This window comes from Bombina bombina, chromosome 10 (genome assembly GCF_027579735.1).
Source record: "Bombina bombina isolate aBomBom1 chromosome 10, aBomBom1.pri, whole genome shotgun sequence".
Classification (NCBI taxonomy): Eukaryota; Metazoa; Chordata; class Amphibia; order Anura; family Bombinatoridae; genus Bombina; species Bombina bombina.
The window spans coordinates 115,491,556-115,511,426 of record NC_069508.1 but is presented as its reverse complement, the minus strand read 5'-3'; the positions used below and the strand labels follow the sequence as shown (position 1 = coordinate 115,511,426).

The 19,871-nt window shown below is 39.3% G+C and overlaps 2 protein-coding genes across 2 annotated transcripts in view; one reads left to right on the top strand and one right to left on the bottom strand.

Annotated features, from left to right (window-relative positions):
• SAMD13 (sterile alpha motif domain containing 13) overlaps window positions 1-19,871 on the top strand; it is a 141,006-nt gene that overhangs the window by 55,756 nt on the left and 65,379 nt on the right. The window contains exon 2 of the mRNA XM_053693313.1: window positions 15,136-15,220. Within this exon, the coding sequence (XP_053549288.1) occupies window positions 15,136-15,220 (85 nt within the window). The remainder of the gene's footprint in view (window positions 1-15,135; window positions 15,221-19,871) is intronic.
• LOC128640867 (plasminogen activator inhibitor 1 RNA-binding protein-like) lies at window positions 9,840-11,510 on the bottom strand. Its single transcript, XM_053693312.1, has one exon. The coding sequence runs from the start codon at window positions 11,448-11,450 to the stop codon at window positions 10,209-10,211; it is 1,242 nt and encodes a 413-aa protein (XP_053549287.1). The 5' UTR covers window positions 11,451-11,510; the 3' UTR covers window positions 9,840-10,208.

Below are 19,871 nucleotides of genomic sequence, written 5' to 3'. Positions count from 1 at the left end.
TCCAATTCATTGAGATCTTACATTTACTCAGGGCTAGAAAGCTTGTCTTTATTTTTTCATGGTTCATATCAGGGAAATAGGGTATCCAAGTATCAGATATTTTATCTAAAAGAATTTGACTTTGTTTAGCCAACATTATATTATATATTAATGAGATTGACGATGTTCCACCTGAGAATTTTTGTATATATGTTCTAATATCAGACCATGCACCACATCTATCCAAGATCCAATCTTTACTACCAATAAAATGCCGTACTTGTAAGTAAGCAAAGAGACTATTTCTGGGAAGTCCAAATTGCCTTACAAGTGATTCAAATGAAAGTGCCTGACCAGAGTCTAGTAGTATTTGATAGACATATTTCAAACCCTTTTCTTCCCAGGTTTTAAATATTGTGAGTCGGGGTGAATTTCTCTAGTAGGAGAAAAAGAAGAAAAAGAGCGCATCCACGATCTAAGTGCAGTAAATAGGTATACAGTTTATTGAATCGATAAAACACATATAAAATTTACACTCACAAAGGTGCCCTCAAACATATGAGGTATGTTCGTTCCTTAAAAGTTGTACACAGCAAGCTACTCCAGCACAATCGAACCTCCTTATAGTCCCCCTTCGTGTAGGTGATATACAATACAATCAGATATTTGAGGATATTTCGTAGAGCTAAGTGTGCTGTGAGCTACGTGGTGTATAGAGGAAATCTTGTGAAAGTTCAGTTTGAGAAACAAACTATAAAAGCCGGCTAATAGTTTGAATCAAACAGCATTCACAGTCCCTTCTCCTCACACGTCAGATCTCCTCACACGTCAGATTATCAAACTATTAGCCGGCTTTTATAGTTTGTTTCTCAAACTGAACTTTCACAAGATTTCCTCTATACACCACGTAGCTCACAGCACACTTAGCTCTACGAAATATCCTCAAATATCTGATTGTACTGTATATCACCTACACGAAGGGGGACTATAAGGAGGTTCGATTGTGCTGGAGTAGCTTGCTGTGTACAACTTTTAAGGAACGAACATACCTCATATGTTTGAGGGCACCTTTGTGAGTGTAAATTTTATATGTGTTTTATCGATTCAATAAACTGTATACCTATTTACTGCACTTAGATCGTGGATGCGCTCTTTTTCTTCTTTTTCTCCTACTAGAGAAATTCACCTCGACTCACCTTTTTACCTAAGCCTGGGAACAGACACCTTTGGGCAAGGAAGGAGCTGCAACCCTATTGCACACAATTTGGAACCGGAGTACCGGTACAAGTACCATAGACTTGAACATTCTTTCACAAACTTGGTATTATATGCGCTAAGTGATTTATTTATTTATTTCGTGTATTGGTTCGCTATAATTTTTGCTTATCCCAGTTTGTGCTGAGACACATACTGAATAGTGTGGCGCTGACTCATTATCCTTGGATTTGTTTGTTAGGTTTTAAATATTGCCTGGGTATTTCCAGGAATGAATTCCGCATTGCCTCTTATTGGGAGATATTCGGAAAACAAATAGTTTGCTCCAATTAAATGACAGAATTTGCGCCATGCTGTCAATATATTATTAAAAGATATTAAGTTACGTATACTAATCGTGATTTCACCTGGGGAATTATGTAAAATAGCTTTAAGTGAATAAGGATAAATCATATAGCTTTCAAGATCAGTTGCAGAAAACCAATTGGTTTCTGCTAACCAGTCAAATGCAATTTTGACCAGAGCGGCCAGGTTATACAGACTAATATTGGGTAGCGCAAGGCCCGCAGTATCACGTTTTTGAGTCAATTTATTGAGAGAAATACGTGCTTTCTTACCATGCCATATGAACTTACTAAACATGGCATTTATTTTATTAATATCTGATTTCTTTAAGAGTAACGGTAGATTCTGCAGTGGATATTATAATTGTGGAAAAATAATTGTTTTTAATAGACTGACTCTAGCTGTTATAGCTGTTAAAGGAAAAGCTGTCCAAATTTCTAGGTTTGTCTTGATCTTTTGAATAAGCTTTTGATAATTTAAATTATACCAATTTTGTTTTTTTTTATGCAGATATAAACCTAGATATGTAAGAGTGTCAACAACTTTAAACGTAAGTTCCCGTATACTATATTTAGTCTTCTGAAGCCACATCAGTTCACTTTTAGTATAGTTTATTTTATATCCTGAAAAAGTACTAAAAAGATTTAAGTATGTTAAGATTACAGGTATTACCTGGGAAGTATTATATAGAAAAATTATAATATCATCAGCATATAGAAGGATTTTTAATGTTGGTGTAACTAGAGGGGTCCCTATACATACCTGTCTTAACCGGATGGCCAGAGGTTCAAGAGCAATGTTAAACAGTAGCGGGGAGAGTAGGCAGCCCTGTCTTGTGCCTTTTTTTAATGAGATTGCCCTGGTTAGTGATCCATTAATCAATAGAAAAGATGTTGGGTTCCTATATAAGTTATGTATAAAGTGAACAAAATGATTTTTGAATCCAAATTTTTCCAATGTTTTGAAAAGATAGTCCCATTCAATTGAGTCAAAGGCCTTAAGCTCATGTCTGTTAGATTTTCGTTTTATGAACATTCTTCTTTGGAATCGATACTTGCGACTAGTGGTCGCATGGGCACTCCCTTGGAAGTTGCGCACTTGTTGAATATTAGAATTATGTTTTCTAGTTTATTTATCGCTCCTTCAGGACAAATTTTCTTGGACCTTGAACAGTTCCAGAGTGTCCTTATGCCAGACTGGTACTGGTCGGGGACTTTTCAGCTGTTGCCATGGTTCATGTCACCTTCGTGGTGCTGAGACTGTCTCTTGGCCTATTCTATGGACTCTGGGCTCGGATCCTACCGAAGTATAAGGCCTGTTTATATGCAACTCCTTCGGACGGAGGGTTGTGAGTGCCAATCTAAGGTTGGTTGGTTTGGGCTACTCGCCTGGGTTATGGATCTGCTTTCTTGCAGACGGCGGCATGGTTCTTCAGGTCCCCGGGGACTCAGAACCGTTTTTTTCCCATTCTTTGAAAGTTGGGAGATGTGTGTAACCTTGTGGTCTGGTGTGCCGTGTGATTAACATTTGTTTTCACTCAGTCTTCCGGATGGTGACTCTTTAGCCTATTGCACATTTTCTTGCAGTGGCGGAGTATCATTCTTTCCCGCTTTGGGTGGATCGTCAGGTCTGGTTGCGCGGGCATACTTGTCTTCCTTCCCAGAGTTGTATTACTCTGAGAAGTGGTGGGCAAGGGTTCCCTGCCTTCTGTGGGGGGCTACGGCTCCAGTGTTTGCCTAATCAAGGTAGTTTCTTGGAAACTAGTTCCTTCAGGATCTCTGACTGTTGTCTATTCCATTTTAATACCCTTGGTCGGACTACGGTTTTCGACGTTCGGGTTTATTGCATCCTTGCTGTAACGCTAGCCTTGAGGCTTGTCAGTAAAAGAATCGAGGTCGGGTTCGGATGGCCGCCCTTTGGGGGTCAGGCAGTTGTCCATTTTTCCTCGATGCTCCGTTTGGGGTTTCATGAGCGGTGCCTTACGTTAATCTCTGGGATGGCGAGCAGGGTCCTGGGTTATCATTCATCTTTGGGTATCGATGCTATCTTGCCGGTGTGTGTATCCCGTGTTGCCGCCTGCCAACGAAATTTTGCAATCCATTTGCACTGGGTGCTGAATCTCAGACTGTTCAGGAATCCTTCGTGACTCTTGGGTTTGAGCTGTTTCTAGATCGCCAAGTCTACGGACTTTAGAGGTGCGCTCCTCCTTGGAGGAGGCAGTTTAGGGTCCTTCCGAAAATTGGATCTTTCACTCGACCATTGTTGAGGACCCTGGCCTTGGTCCATGTCTCTCCATGGATGGGTGTGGATGGTTCGGTTTCACACTTGATGTTGTGGTCTCGTGGGCCCCTCTCGTAGTGGCTGGGGCTCTGTGAGAGATGCCTTACTGTGGCTTAGGCTTTAGGTCTTTCTGACTGATCCCTACTGGTCTTCTGTTGCATTTAAAATGTTCTTGTAGACTCCAGGTGTTTTCAACTGAGTTGGCAATGTGGCCGAGGGGTCTCGCCTCTATGGTAAGGTGTTGTCCGTTGTTTTCATTCCCTTCTCTTCCAGAGTAGGGCTTGGATTCTCCGGGTTCGGAGTTACCTTAGTATTTGTGGATCCTTAGTCTTGCCTTGCATGGATCCTCCGTTACTGCAGTGGGAGGCTGAGGGTTTGCTCCCCTGGGGCTTCTACTATGTGTATCTGTTATTGGATGCTGAGCCTTTTGGGGATTTCTTCACTTGGGAAGTTTGCCTTTGTTTGCCCACGACTGTGTGTAGGAGTCTCGTTCCCAATCACAATATTCATCCTGACTCACGTTAGCATGCCGTTTGTAGCAGCGGTCTAACTGGGGACTTTGTTCCTTGTTGGTCCTCCTTTCTTTTCCAGTAGTCTAGGACTTTTGTCTTCAGTCTTTTGACTAGCCTTTGGGCTGGGACCATTAACCTGGAGGGAAGGTCGGGATTGGTTACTCTTTACAAGGTTGACCGTTTCTTGCTGTGGATTCTCTCCTTTGAGGGAGGATTTTTGATGTCTTCCTCCTCTTCTACTGGCATCTGGTGCTGGGAGGGGGCGCTCCTTTGAACTGTTATTCGGTGGACTGTAAGCCCTTGGAGGTTTACTGTTGGAACCATCTACAGCTTTTTGCTCAGTGATAGTGTATCCAGTTACAGCTGTTTGCTTTTGTCTGGATGCTAACAAGCTTTGAAGCTCCTTTTTAGAAGTTTGAGTTAGCAGTAGGGTTAGTTTGATTTTCTCTTGGAGAGCTCTTTTCTAACAGCTGAGATTTGTTATCTTGTTTTCTGCTGTCTCTGCCTATCTAGCCTCCAGTTCTAGATATGTTATGGGGCATCGAAGGTCTCATGAATTTCCTGGAGTACCTTATGGTATGGTATGGGATTAGGGACATGAGGGGTTCCTGGAGTTCTTTTTGGGACATGTTTCCCTGTGTATGGATTCTTTCTTCCTCGGTCCTTGTGTTCTAGGAAGCTTGTCTCCCTGGGCGTTGACTTTGTAAGACCACCATGGGTTGTTCTCTAGTTGTTGAGTGGGATAAATTCCTTTGGTTTTTCCTGGACTCTGGTTCCCTTTTGGGGGCAGATTCGGTCCTTATCTTTGACCGGGTACCTTCTTGGGAGTCGTGACCTGTGGGGTGGACGCCTCGGAGGTGTTTGGGCCTGCCTGACTCTAGGTCTGAGTGGTCTCTAGTTTGGCTTTGCCGGTGGTGTAACCGATGTGCAGTTACCTGGGCTCGGGTTTTCTTCTGTGTCGTTTGTACTTAAATATTTTGGGTGTTGAGTAATTCAGGCTGTGGTGCCTTTCGAAGGGGCCGCCTTTTGTCCCCACCTGCTGTTTGCATTGATTCCTCTAGCTTGGGTATTATTTTCCCAAAAGTAATGAATGCAACTGTGGACTCTTCCCTTTTAAGAAGAAAAACATAAATTTTGCTTACCTGATAATTTAATTTTCTTCTGAAGGGAAGAGTCCACAGCTCCCGTCCGTGTTTTTTATCTCTATGAGGCGGCTGTATTTTTTTTATTTTTCTGGCACCTTTTTTCACCCTGATATTTCTCCTACTGTTCCTTGTTTCCTGGGCAGAGTGACTGGGGGATGGGGGAAGTGGGGGAGGTATTTAAGCCTTTGGCTGGGGTGTCTTTGCCTCCTCCTGGGTCAGGTTCTGAATTCCCAAAAGTAATGAATGCAACTGTGGACTCTTCCCGTCAGAAGAAAATGAAATTATCAGGTAAGCATAATTTATGTTTTCTATAACAGTGTTAGTTATGCAAAACTGGGGAATGGTAAATTAAGGGATTATCTATATTTTTAAACAATACAATTTTTGGTGTTTACTATCCTTTAAAGGGACATAATAGTAACATTTTACCTTCGTGCCTCAGATTGTCAAATTGACTTTATTATTTTTGTATCCTTTGTTGAAAAGCATTCCTAAGTAGGTTCAGGAGCAGCAATGCATTATTGGGAGCTAGCTGCTGATTGGTGGCAACACATAAGCCTCTTGTCATTGGCTCACCAGTTGTGTTCTGCTCTAGAGCTGACTATAACTATGTTTTTAAACCTTGTATTAATGAAATCTTGTATACATATAACACATGAGTATTCTCCTTTTGCACTTAAAGGGACATATAACCCCAAAATGTTCTTTCAAGATTTGAATAGAGCATTTAAACAACTTTCAAATGTACTTCTATTATTACATTGTCTTTGTTTTCTTTTTGTCCTTTATTGAAAAGCAGTAAGGGTAGTTCAGGAGTGTGCACGTGTCTGCAGCAGTTTTGCAACAATGTTATACATTAGCAAGAGCACTAGATGGCAGCACTATTTCCTGTCATGTAGTGCTTCAGACGTGTGCACGCTACCTATCTAGATATTTCTTCAACAAAGAACAACAAAAGAACAAATTTGATAATAGAAGTAAATTGGACACTTTTTAAAAATTGCATTCTCTATCTGAATCAAGATAGAAAAAAAATGGGTTTCATGTCCCTTTAATTGCCCCTTTAAATTAAACCAAACAAATCCCTCAGAATATTATTAAAGGGACAGTTCACCCAAAAACTTTCTCCCCTTTAAATTATTCCCAATGATCCTTTTTACCTGCTAGAGTGTATTAAATTGGTTTCACGTAGCTCCTTTACTCATATTTCAGCATTTGAAATAGCTGATTTAGCTTGTGGTTTCCCAACCTATACTGAAAGTTTTGATACGCTATTGACAAGCCTAAGTAAACACAGCCAGCAGAAGAGATTACACCCTCAGTGGGGGGCATGATAGTTAAGTAATAAAATGATAATTTTCCATTGTTCTCTCTATGTATTGAGCTTTGGTGTTCCAGACAAATATAAGATAAGGAAGCAAGTCTGTGTACATAAAAGTGATAACATAATGAGATCTGATATAACCTGAAGCTCAACCCATTGTAATAGGCTGTGGTTTCAAAGCACAAAACCAGCTACTTCAGATACACAAATAAACCCGAAAATGCAATTTCTCAAATATTTTATACTCTGCAGTTGGTATAACAAGTCATTTAAAATACATTTATGACTTAACAGAGGTGCTTTATTGCCATAATTTTCCATATTGCTCACAATGAATCTGTATGAAATGCTGTTCTATATAAACAATGTGTTGCATACAGTAACAAGACAAAATATATAGAGTTAAATGCTATATAAAAAAACGCACACATTTTGGTCCCTCTTTCCTCCATTGATTGACAAGAGCGATTGCCAATCCATTGTTCCCCCCCCCCCCAGGAGCGTTCAGCCCCTTTCTCGCTACGTCATGCGCTTTTTCTGCGCATGCGTTAGCCAATACTATCAAGCTTCTGAAGCGGTGCGCGTCCATGCGAGGCGCATGCTCTGTAACTACAGTTTACAAATGAAAACGCTCAAAGTATATGCAAGTGTAACGCATGCACAGATCGAGTAGCAAACGTTAACGCATGACTTTCGAACGCATGCACATATTTAAGAGATCAGATTGCAACGCATGCGCGTAATAAGTGCTTCATCTGGTGCGCGCATAAAACATACGTATAGAGCTGGTGGGACCGCACTTTACATCACAATGCTCTGAAACAGGAAGTTGCGAGTAGGAGGAGTCCTGCTGCGAATGTATTGAATTGTGGTAATAAAAATATAAATAAAATATATATATTTTTAGAAAAAAAAACTTAGTGGTTTTACTAGTTTACTAATTAGTATACCAATTCAGGGTAGATACAATTGACATTCACTTTAATAATACATTTATTCACTATAAATAAGTTTACCAATAAATGTATATCTACAAGAATTTTAAAAATATAAACACAAAAAATTTGAAAAAATAAATGAATTTGAATGCTTTTAGTGTAAAATTAAATGTATTTCCATAATTATGTAAGGAAATATCACTAAAATATAGATTTAAAGCAAACTAGATAAAAGTAGAAGATTGCCACAGAATTTCTGAGTTGCAGAAAGTCCTTAAAAATATCTACTGTATCTTTAAAATGTCAGCCATTAAAGCACTGGCTGTTGCAGCTCCTCTGAGGTTTAAACGTCAGCCTGATCAGCAGCCAAATATTTTGTTTCAGGTTGTTAAATTGTACCTAGAACTCTGGAAGAATACCTCTTTCTAAGAAAAAACTGTGGGGTACCTCTGTACTTTCTTTAAGTGCAATGTTTTATCTGATTTATGTTTGTTTCCTGTATTTTTGTTATGTTGCACAGTGGGTCTATTTGCCTTTTTGCTGTTTGCAGAATGGGGAATTTGCAACTCTTAAATTTGGCAAGTACATCTGCTGTGCTTCACAGAGAGAATGTGGATTTTTCCTATGTAAAGCCTTTAAGGGTTATGGATTTAAAGGGTATGTGAGTTTAATAGCAAGGACGCTTCTTACAAGTAGGAAGAGGCACCTTAGGGCTTATGGTTTTATTAAGTATCCATGTTACAGACGTCTTATTCTCAGAATGAATTTTAGCTTTTGTCAAGTACGTCTGCTGTGCTTCTCATAGAGAGTGTGAATTTTTTCTGGGGTAAAACCTTTAAGGGTTATGGAATTAAAGGGTATGTGAGTTTAATAGCAATGAGGCTTCTTACCAGTAGTAAGAGGCACCTTGGTGTATATAGTTTTATCAAGTATCCATGTTACAGACATCTTGTTTTCTGAATTGAACAGTAAATACATATTAGTCATAGTGATGTATTCCAAGCAAAGATTTGCCTTAGAATGATGTATAAATGCATTTTTACAATTATATTATTTGTTTAAATATAGAAATGTGTAACAGTTTAGTTTCTATTATGCAATGAGGGCTGCCATGTTTGAACTAGTTTTCTATTTATCTGTGTTTGTGTAAACAAAGATGCTTGGAACCCCTTTTAGGTGACCATATGCTCCACACAGTTTTGTTTTAACAGTCTCTTTAATTGCCTGTTTTATATCAGCTCTAATAGTCTACAGCAGGGGAAACAGATACGGGGCAACTTAAGTTTAAACATGGCATCACCCATTACTTTTTTTTTTTTTTTTTAAATTTTATTTTTTTAATTTTTTTTCTTTTTTGGTTGCCTTCCAAGCAAACCGAAGATACCCCTTTACTGATAAAAGGATTCTCAAATGCAGTGCAGATAATCTGTGACAAATACCCCCTCCCCAGTGCTCTTAGATAAAACCACTTTATCCTTCTACAAGGATTGCAGCAAATACAACAGCGGACAAGGTATAATTTATCGTATATTTTGGAAACTTGGTGGATGCAAAGTATTTGATCAAATAAAGATAAATTACGCTTTATAGGTTTTCCCTGTTTTACTCAGAAGGAACCTATGTGGCTCAAAAGCCTGTGGATTCAATTCCTACAGAAGCCAGTAAATATATTACAGGTGTGTATACCAAATATTAAATAAAATATTTTTTTCAGCAGGGCACACACACACAGCAGTGCTGTAAATGTTAAGAGTAAAACAGAATTGCATCTGTTAAGAGAACAAAAAAAAAAAAAGTTGAGCACACTGCTCCAAAAACAAACCCTTGTAATTACACCTAATACAGTGAACCCTAAAAGTCCTGTGTACGACAAATAATCACTGTAGCAATGGTGAAATTACCTTTCCAAATTGAAATTAGGCATTTATGGTTAAAACGGTTACCCCTTAAAATTTAGCAAGTCACATGAGTTTGCCGAATAAGGCAAATCAAATTGAAAAATAAAAATGTGAGGAACTAATTCTAAAGTGTTCGCGTACGATACGCAAACTTGAAGGAAAAAAAAATATATAGTATAGTTTAAGATGAGAATAAACACAAATGAAGTGAAAGCTTTATCTGGTACACACTGTTCACACCTATATTTCAAGTTTGGAAACGCATCTTTTCAAGCAGCAATACAAAAAAGTATCCATGAAGAATGCATAATCTCTGAAAAATTATGAAAATGTCCCTGCTACCAATACATCTCTAAATACAAAACTGGACTACCATATTGTTGCTTCTGTGTAAATAGCGAGAAGTCCATTTTCAAAACAGATAAATTTCAGTCCATAGGTGTGAATGGTATGATTGACAGTCTTTTTTTTAATTTTTTTTTATTTGTAGTAGTTGTTAAGTATCCTTAAACATGCAAGCCTCGTAGAAGGGGAGCCTCAAGGGCACCAGGGGTGGACTATAGCCATCCAGTTTACGCCAAAGCCGGAAAAGCCTCGGGATCATCTACGTCAGGAGCAGAAGTACTTAACTTATCAGATCTAGGTCCACGAACTGGTCTTCCTCCACCAGCAACAGCAGGATTGCTGCCTGCTCCTACTGGTCCTCCTCCTCCTGCTGCTGCAGCAGCTGCTCCTGCTCCAGTTCCACGTCCACGACCACCTCGTCCTCCTCTACCGCCTCGCCCAGGACGGCCTAGATCTCCAAAGTTTATCTCAAGTTGGGAAGTGATGTCATTTGCAGGCTTACGGAAATGGTGATCCAGAGCATCAGCTTCAGCATGGACCTCCTCGCTCTTGGCTTTGTGAAGGACAAAACCCTTTTTCCATTGACCGTCGGTTCCCTCATTTGGTTTGCGGATGTTAAATTCAACTTTTGCTCTCTCTTTATCTTGCATTGCCTTCCATTCATCCAGAGTCATTTCTTTTGGACCTTCTTCCTTAACCTCTTCGACTTCATTCTCCTTGTTTTCAGAATCAGCAGCAGGCGTTTCTTCTGCTTCCGGTGCTTCCTCAGTGATGGCAGACTGGTCCAGCTCGCTCATTTCATCCTTAACATTTCCCCAGTTGTGTTGTCCACTTCCGCCCCGTTTATCCTCATGCTTCAAGCCAGATCTGTCACTACCACTGTGCCTGTCAAATTCACGTTTTCCACGGGAGTCAAAGCCATCTCCTCCTCTGCCTAATCCACGTCCACGCCCGCCACGACCTCCTCTTCCTCCAAGCCCCCCACGGCCACGAATAGGTCTATCAATAATGGGTCTGTCCACAGAAAACTCTCCTCCTTCTCCTCCCTTCTCTTCTGTTGGTTTGTCAAAGCGACGTTCACGTGGTGGCCTCCTATCCGTTTGTCTTCTGTCAATGGGCTTAAGTTCACCTTGGGGTGCCTGTGGAGACGATTGCTGGGGTTGAGGCGGTTGCTGGTCGGGCCTCCTGCCAACCCTCCTGATGCCTTCCTTCTTGAGGGCTACGGGCGGCTGGCTCTCCTCCTTTTTATCGGGCAGAGGGTTCTTCCTTTCTTTCTGAGACTCTTTTTTGAGTTGCTTGGCGGCCTGGGCTGCAGTTTTTCCAGATCCCTGGCCCGGTCCCCCGACACTCTCCTTATTCTTGTTCTCGGCCGCCTTCAATACCTCGAAGGGGTCGCTTTCGTCGTCAAATAGCTGGTCAAACCTATTGGTGACGATGCAGCCGAAGCCTTCCTGTAAATGACCGGGCATGATGGCCCCTTAAGAGGTGGATGTTCCTCCGATTCTACGAGGCCTGGAGCGATGAGCTCGCTTGCTAGTAAGCCAAAAGATGGCTGGGAAAGAGCCACCCATTACTTTTTGAAACTCGGTGGAATTTAGAAAACCGACAATTTTCAGAGTTAAATTATAGGAAAATGGAACAAAATAAATAATGAAAGTATATTGCGAAGATGTTGTTTTTAACTATACATAATTAAACATTGTATATTACCATTTCATACTGTTAGATATATCTTTAAAAAACATATTTCATTTTAAAGGGGCACTGAACTCAAATTTTTTCTTTTGTGATTCAGATAGAGCATGAAATTTTAAGCAACTTTAAAATTTACTCAAATTTTCTTCATTCTCTTAGTATCTTTATTTGAAATGCAAGAATGTAAGTTTAGATGCCGGCCCATTTTTGGGGAACAACCTGGGTTGTTCTTGCTGATTGGTGGATAAATTCATCCACCAATAAAAAAAGTGCTTTTCAGAGTTCTGAACCAATAAAAAAAGCTTAGATGCCTTCTTTTTCAAATAAAGATAGCAAGAGAATGAAGAAAAATTGATAATAGGCGTAAATTAGAAAGTTGCTTAAAATTGCATGATCTATCTGAATCACGAAAGAAAAAAAATTGGGTTCAGTGTCCCTTTAAGTTGAACAAGAGATTTGGGTAACTAATTATGAGAATCTGTTTTTAAGTGTATTTTTCAAAAGCAAATCTTAAGGTATAACCCTTTTTAATTGAGTCTGTTTCGAATAATATTTAAAATAGTTTGCCTGCTGTGTATAATATTTTTTTCTTCAGTATTGGTTATTCAGTGACAAAATGCAAGCCACAATTTGTGATGCATGGGACCCAAAAAGTTTCTTTCAAGTCACAGATAAGGTTTACAATTAAAAAAAATCAAAAATTTCCAATGTACTTCTATTATTGAATGGAATTTGTTCTTCTTTGTTGAAGAGCATACCTATGTAGGCTCAGGACTCTGCACTTTGGGCTCCATTTATCATACATATTCGCCCCTGTCCGACAGTCTTCTTGTGTGCAACCTCGCCCCCTGCCCGGCAGGAGCTGTGAATCTCCCTGGTCGGACAACTAAGAGGTAGAGAACAGGACAGGGAAGCAGTGGTCTGATAACCGCTGCTTGATAAATCCACAAGCGAACCTGCATTTAAAGGGGGGGAGGGGCTTGATAAATCGAGCCCTATATGGCAGCAGTTTTGTGACAATCCTTTGTTATACATAGTGCAAATAAGACACTTCCAGCTGTACATATCAAACGTCTCCTTTATTAAAGGGATACTGAACCCAAATTTTTTCTTTTGTGATTTAGACAGAGCGTGCAATTTTAAGCAACTTTCTAATTTATTCCTATTATCAATTTATCTTCGTTCTCTTGCTATCTTTATTTGAAAAAGAAAGTCCAGAACCCTGGACAGCACTTGTTTATTGGTGGATGAATTTATCCACCAATCAGCAAGAACAACCCAGGTTGTTCATCTAAAATGGGCCAGCATCTAACCTTACATTCTTGCTTTTCAAATAAAAATACCAAGAGAATGAAGAACATTTGATAATAGGAGTAAATTAGAAAGTTGCTTAAAATTGCATGTTCTATCTGAATCACAAAATAAAAAATTTGAGTTCAGTGTCCCTTTAATCTTACATAGGGTCCCTCAAGTCATGTTTGATACATAGGAGCTGGAAGTGTTTTTTGCGCAGCTAACTGTTGGGTTGGTCAGCCCCTTTCCGGGTGCTGCTCCTGTTTTGTACTGTCTTTAAGATTGATTTATACATTGTGCAAACACTGCTACCATCTGGTGCTCAAAAGTGTATAACAACTGCTGACGTATAATGCTCCGGACACAGGCAGGCTTTTCAACAAAGGATACCATAAGAACAAGGTAAATGCCCTTTAAAGTAATATAAAAAAACAGCAGTACAGCCCGGCATACTATTTTTACACTGTGTTTAAAAAAAAAAAAAAAAAAAAAAAAAAAAAACAATAAAAAAAAAAATGGCAGATTTGACAGTTTTACCCACTGATTAGTCCCATAATCTAAAGTAAGACTTTAAGATGACTAAGGTGTAGACTATCCCTTTAAGGAAATCCATTGTTTGCATATATATTTAGCTAAAATACATGTCCATACAAGTCACACCATATGCCCAAGCCATTTGTAGTTTAATCTAAGGTAAGGCTTTTAGATTACTAAGGTGTAGACTGGCTCTTTAAATCAATCTGTATCACAAGGTGTTTTGCAATAGGATGTTAGGTCTGGATACAAATTACTTTTATGTTAAAGGGATAGGAAAGTCAGAGCATGTCATTTAAAGACACTTTTAAATTTAGTTCTATTTTCAAATGTGCTTCGTTCTCTTGGAATCCATACACACATATCCTACACTAGTGGGAGCTAAATGATGATTAGTGGCTGCACACTTTTGTCTCTTGTGATTGGCAGGCTAGATGTGTTCAGCTAGCTCTCAGTAGTGCATTGCTGCTCCTTCAGCAAAGGATATCAAGAGAATGAAGCAAATTTGATAATAAAAGTACATTGGAAAGTTGTTTACAAATTGTATGTTCTGTCTGAATTCTGAAAAAATGGGTTTCATGTCCCTTTACGTATAAATTCTCGTTATCATTCTCAACCCTAAGAATTTTTTTTTCCACAACTTTCCAATGTTCTCCATATATCAAATTTGCTTTGTTTTCTCTGTTGAAGGATCAGTAATGCACTACTGGGAGCTAGCTGAAAAGATCAGGTGAGTCAATGACAAGTGGCATATATGTGCAGCCACCAAGCAGCAGCTTGTTTTCAGTAGTGCATTGCTGGTCCTGAGCCTACATAGGTATGCTTTTCAACAGAGGATTTCAAGAGAATAAAGCAAATTAGATAATAAAATAATTTGGAAAGTTGTTTAACATTTAAAGGGTAATGATACCCAAATGTTGAAGCACTTGAAAGTAATACAGTATAGCTGTAAAAAGCTGACTAGAAAATATCATCTCTGGAAGATATTTTACCTCAAAAGTTCCTAAGTATTCACACCCCGTTGTAAAGAGACTTTAAGCAGCCAATCAAGATGCTAGTCCCAGGACTTGCAAGGGTGCATGCATCTGGCATGTGCAGGCACAGTCATGTTATTTTCCTATTCAGTTTATGTAAGTTTACTATGAAATCTCATGAGATCACAGCAAAGCATAGCACGACCTCAGCACTGCTGATGCTGATTGGCTTTTTTTTTTTTTTTTAAATTAAAAACGTCAAAAAAACACTCTCTTTACAAACATCTGTACTTTGGAAAATGTCCACCACAGCCTTGGTCCGTGCCTATCCCTGAGTATAACTGTTCACAGAGCACTTACTCTGGTGTGATGAAGAAATTATGAGGTAAAATATCTTCCCTTTTTACATAGAGATTCTTAGGTGATATTTTCCTGTCAGCTTTTTACAGTTACGCTGCATCACTTTCAAGTAATTTAGCATACAAGTATTATGTCCCTTTAATGTTATATCTGAATCATGAACATTTCATTTTGATTTTTCTGTTGCTTTAAAATGACCCCCAGTGTAAATTGTTGTTCTGTATAAGAACGCTAGTTCCAGTGCATAGCAAGTTCATGAAACATATTGTTTATACAAAATATATTGTCTGTTCTCTAGTTGTAGAAGCCAAAGAAATCCCAAGTCCTCCCATGGTTTCAGAGAATATGGAAAGCAAGGAGAACGGATCTGTGGATGTTAAAATGTAAGTATTCATTGTTTATCTGCCCTTGATAAATGACATGATAGGCCTCTTTCCATCCAGTAGATGTTATCATGCAAAAATGAAGACAGAAGTCAATAGTCACTACCTCTTTAGTCAGTGAGTTCCACAATTTCATTGTTCTTACAGTGAAATCAAAACATTTATGTTGCTGGAGATAATATCTCCTTTCTTCTAGCCTTAAATTGTGACCTCTTGTCACAAGTACTTGCCTTGAAATAAACAGCGCTTCCATCAACTGTGAATATGGGCCTTGAATATATTTATATAAAGTAATCATATCATCTCTCAAGCACCGTTTCTAGAGTAAACAGACCCAATTTGGCTAAGCTCTCCTCACAGTTTAAAATCTCTATTCCCCTTAATAGTTTTGCAGCCGTTCTCAGAACTTTTTCTAATTCTGCAATGTCCCTTTTAAAAATTGGTCCCCAGAACTGCACTACATAGTCAAGGTGAGGTCTTAGCAGGGATTTAGAGACAGAATTATGTTGTTGTTTTTTCTCTTTCATCTATGCCTCTTGTAATACATGCTAGTATCTTATTAGCCTTAGAAGCCACTGCCTTGAATTGCACACTCCTTTTTAGCTTGGTATCCATAAGTACGCTAAAATATTTTTAATCCTTTGTTTTGTTAAGTCTAATTATATTTAAATAATAGGTAGTCAGCATATTTTTACTTCCAAAATGTAGAACAGTACATTTACCAATATTAAATCTCATTTGCCACTTACCAGCCCATTCCTCCAATTTTTGTAAATCACCTTAGCAAAGCAATTACATCATGTACTGACCTAATCAACTTTGTATCATCTGCAAAAATAAACCTCAACAAATCAAGAAAAAACAAAATAATCTTCCACCTCTTAAAAACACTGCATGACTGAATTTCATGACTCTATACAAATAAATGATGATAATAATAATAATAATAATAAATTGTGGTTGCAGGCTTGATTTAGCGAGCCTGCACCCCAAGTGCCGTTCAAAGCTTAATAAATTTACCCATTGAAGGTAATCAATGCCCAAAACTGTTCTCCCCTGAGAGCCCAATAGTGCTAATGATTTAATTGGGATTTGCAAAGAACCCTGTGTTGTGGTTTAAAAACAAATAAATAATAATCGCCTGGCTGAGAGATGGGCTATCAATGGGAATAGAAACAGTTTTGGTTGTCAAAATTGAACAAAAATGTCACAAGCAATAGTTAGTGACTCAAAACCATCTTTAATTGTGCACATACTACACAATAATGTCAATATTTATATTTACTGTCCTTTTACCCAGTAAGCAATTTTTTTTGGCTGATGGCATTGAAAGTCTCACTTACTGATCAGTGTACTTTGCAACTCCTGAATGTGCTTGGTGGAAGCCATTGATTACATCAAGTCACGGGGAGCTGCAGAAGTCTTTGGATCAATAAGTATTCTGGCGCAGCAGGCAGGATAGAGTTTGGGGATTTCCAGCTTGCTGGTTGTATAGTATCAAAAGTATCCAAGGACTATGACCACAAGGTGTAGCATTCGACATCTTACTTTCTGTTTAAAGCACCTAACTTCAATTGTAAATCTGCTTTAGTATAACTGGTTTTAGATGCATAGAGTTCAGTGCAGAGGATCAGGAATAATCACCCTCTTCTAGCTAACCCCTACATTAAAACCCTTAGTGCCACAGACCTGTGCTCCTGTAATAAATTAACCATAACCGTGAACCTCCCTAGTGTATTTTGCCTTAACTACAACCGTTTTTTTTTTTTTTAATTGCCGGAAATTCCACCCAGTATAGTTAACCCTAAAAGCAACCAACCCTACTCCCCAGAGCAATTAGGCAAAACTGCAACTAACCCCCAAGTGCATTTAACCCTACCTGCAACTAAATCGTCCACAGGAATCCTCCCAACGCAGTTAAACCCAGTCTAAGTTAAATTTCTCCTAAAATTAACAGTTTATTACCTTTTTTAACCCCATTTAAGCCTTTTTCACACCCCTGTGTGAAGCGGATTTTGAGCTTTTTTTTACTGCTTCCATTTAAGCTTAACTGGAGCTTTTTTGTAAGTATTACAAAAAAGTATTAGATTTGTATAGGTTGAACTCGATGAACTTTAGTTTTCTTTCAATCTCATCTACTATGTTACTATATGTATATTATAATTTAAGTACATAACATTGAATATAGCCAGGTGACTACTGCTGCTACTGTGATCACCTTACTTAATTATTAGCAATGGCATTTAAAGTGGCTTTTGAGGAATGTAATAGGATTAGACATAAAATCACTTATTCTTTCCATGAAGCAGGAAGGGTCCACAACTTCATTCCTTACTGTTGGGAAATACAACATCTGGCCACCAGGAGGAGGCAAAGACACCCCAGCCAAAGGCTTAAATATCGCTCCCACTTCCCCCATTCATTCTTTGCCTTTCGTCGCTAGAGGAGGATGGCAGAGAAGTGTCAGAAGATTTGGATAGTCCTTAAATGGGTATGTTCCCTTCAAGAAAGGACTGGAGTTTTAAGTAATCCTATAAACCTCTCAGTGAGAGTATTGATGAACATTAGAGTCTGGAGATGCAGGGAAAGTTTTTCCTACGAAAGCGATCCAGACTGTCTATCTAGCAGCTCCTGGGCAATCAGTGTTATCGAGTTTAGACTGCTTGCCTTTTTACACTCAGGTCCCTGTCAGAACACCATGGCAAGGCTGTCACACTTGAGAGACTGTATCTGTTCCACAGCATAGATCCTGGAGGGTAAGTTTGCTTTATTTCTTTCCTAAGATATGGTGAGTCCACGGATTCATCTTCAATTACTGTTGGGAATATCACTCCTGGCAAGCAGGAGAAGGCAAAGAGCACCACATCAAAGCTTTTAAGTATCACTTCCCTTCCCACAACCCCCAGTCATTCTCTTTGCCTTCAGTGCAAGGAGGATGTGAAGTTTTTGTGTCTGAAGACATTTTTACTTCCATCAAGATTTTATTATTTTAAAGCCAGAGCAGGTTTGCTCTGATCATTCCTAGTTGGGTTTAGCCGTACTCCACGTTAGTCTCTTCAGTAGGGCAGTGGTGGCTTTTAAGCAGTTGAGATCTTGTGGGGTGGGCGTCACTGCGTTATCTTAACATGATTGCTTCCCTATATAGAAAGACTGAGTAGATTTACTCTTTCTCCACAGGTCCCTGTGAGGAGTGGCCTCCTCTCACACCGGGTGAGCTGTTCTTCTGCCGGACAGTTTGAGGTACAGGTATGCGCCAATTTAATTCTTTGATCATGGAAGACTCTGGCACTTTAAGCAGCTAGTCTGCATTTGTACTGGGACTTATACGAATAATCCTGGGTTCAGGATTTATTAGGCAGGGAAGCAGGCACTGGGTGACTTAATATTTGTTTTAATATACCTAGATTATTGTTGGCTCAGTATCGATTGCTCCTTACTCTGGTATTAATATAATCTAACTGGTCTGTAAGGAGTTTCGACCATGCAGATTTTTATTGGCTTTGTGCTCTAGCTAGAGTTTTAGCCGTTCTTGTGTGACGCTATAAATGTGTCTATAATGGCTGCCGAGAACGCCCCTGACACGATAAAAGAGGCGATTCCCTTTCTGAGGCGGCAGCTTGTCTAAAAGCGCGCGCTTCTCTGAGAGACAATCCAGTGGCACAGCTTTTAGTGTTTCCGGCATCAGGTTTCCCCCGACATTGAGTGGAGAGGCTTCATCCGTGTTTATTCACATTCAGCTCAGCAGTTCAGAGGGGGCAGGTAGGCACTTCAGCCGTATAGCTGAGGTGTAGAGGACTTTTTGTCAGAGGTGGTCAATCTCTTATAAGAACAATTTTGCTTTACTATGGGAAATTAATATCTTGAAGGGACAGTGTTTAAAGAAACAAAGAATAAAGTTTTTTTTTGTTTTTTTTTAAATTTTTCAAAGAGCTTTATTGAACTTATCATAGTTACAAGTGAGAATATGTCAATAATATTAAAAGAGAAAGAAAGAAAAAAAAACAGTGTGAGGACACAATTCGTCCTCAGAACAATATAATGTTACACACTTTAAAATGGATGTAACTCTGTTCAAGACAATACCAAGTGCACAGAAATTAGCCGTAATCCATAATGGTACCTTATAACACGGGTGAGGGAGACACAGAGGTCTCTTGACCAGGAGAAGAGGGGACTCTAGAAGTGAGATGGGGGAGGGAGAGGGAGGAGGGGTATGTCGTTAGTCATGAGTGGGCGAGTTGTGTAAGCCATCCGGATCGAAACAGGTCTATCCCCAACTCAAACCCTATGCCCCCACGTGATAAGCTAACAAGGAGAGAGAACATTAGGTTTCCAGGTTGTGTCATATGCGTCTTTCCAGTCAGCCCATGTAAGCTCAAAGAGGTCGGAATTACCCAATTTATAAAATATGTCTTTTTCCATGGTATATAAGTAGGCCATATAGGAGCAGACTCTTGTCCAGCTAGGTGGGGATTCTGATTTCCAATCACAAGCTATTAGATGTTTAATGGACATGAAAAGATATATGCTGATGTAAGCATGATGCTTAGGAATAGAGTGGATACCTATGTGTAGTAGGGCAACTGCGGGAGAGCTATGTAATGAGACTCCCAATTTGGGGAGGACCCTAAAACATTTAGTCCATAAGGGG

Excerpts from the sequence above, each read along its gene's own strand:
- LOC128640867 (XM_053693312.1), bottom strand. The coding sequence starts at position 11,450 with ATGCCCGGTCATTTACAGGAAGGCTTCGGCTGCATCGTCACCAATAGG.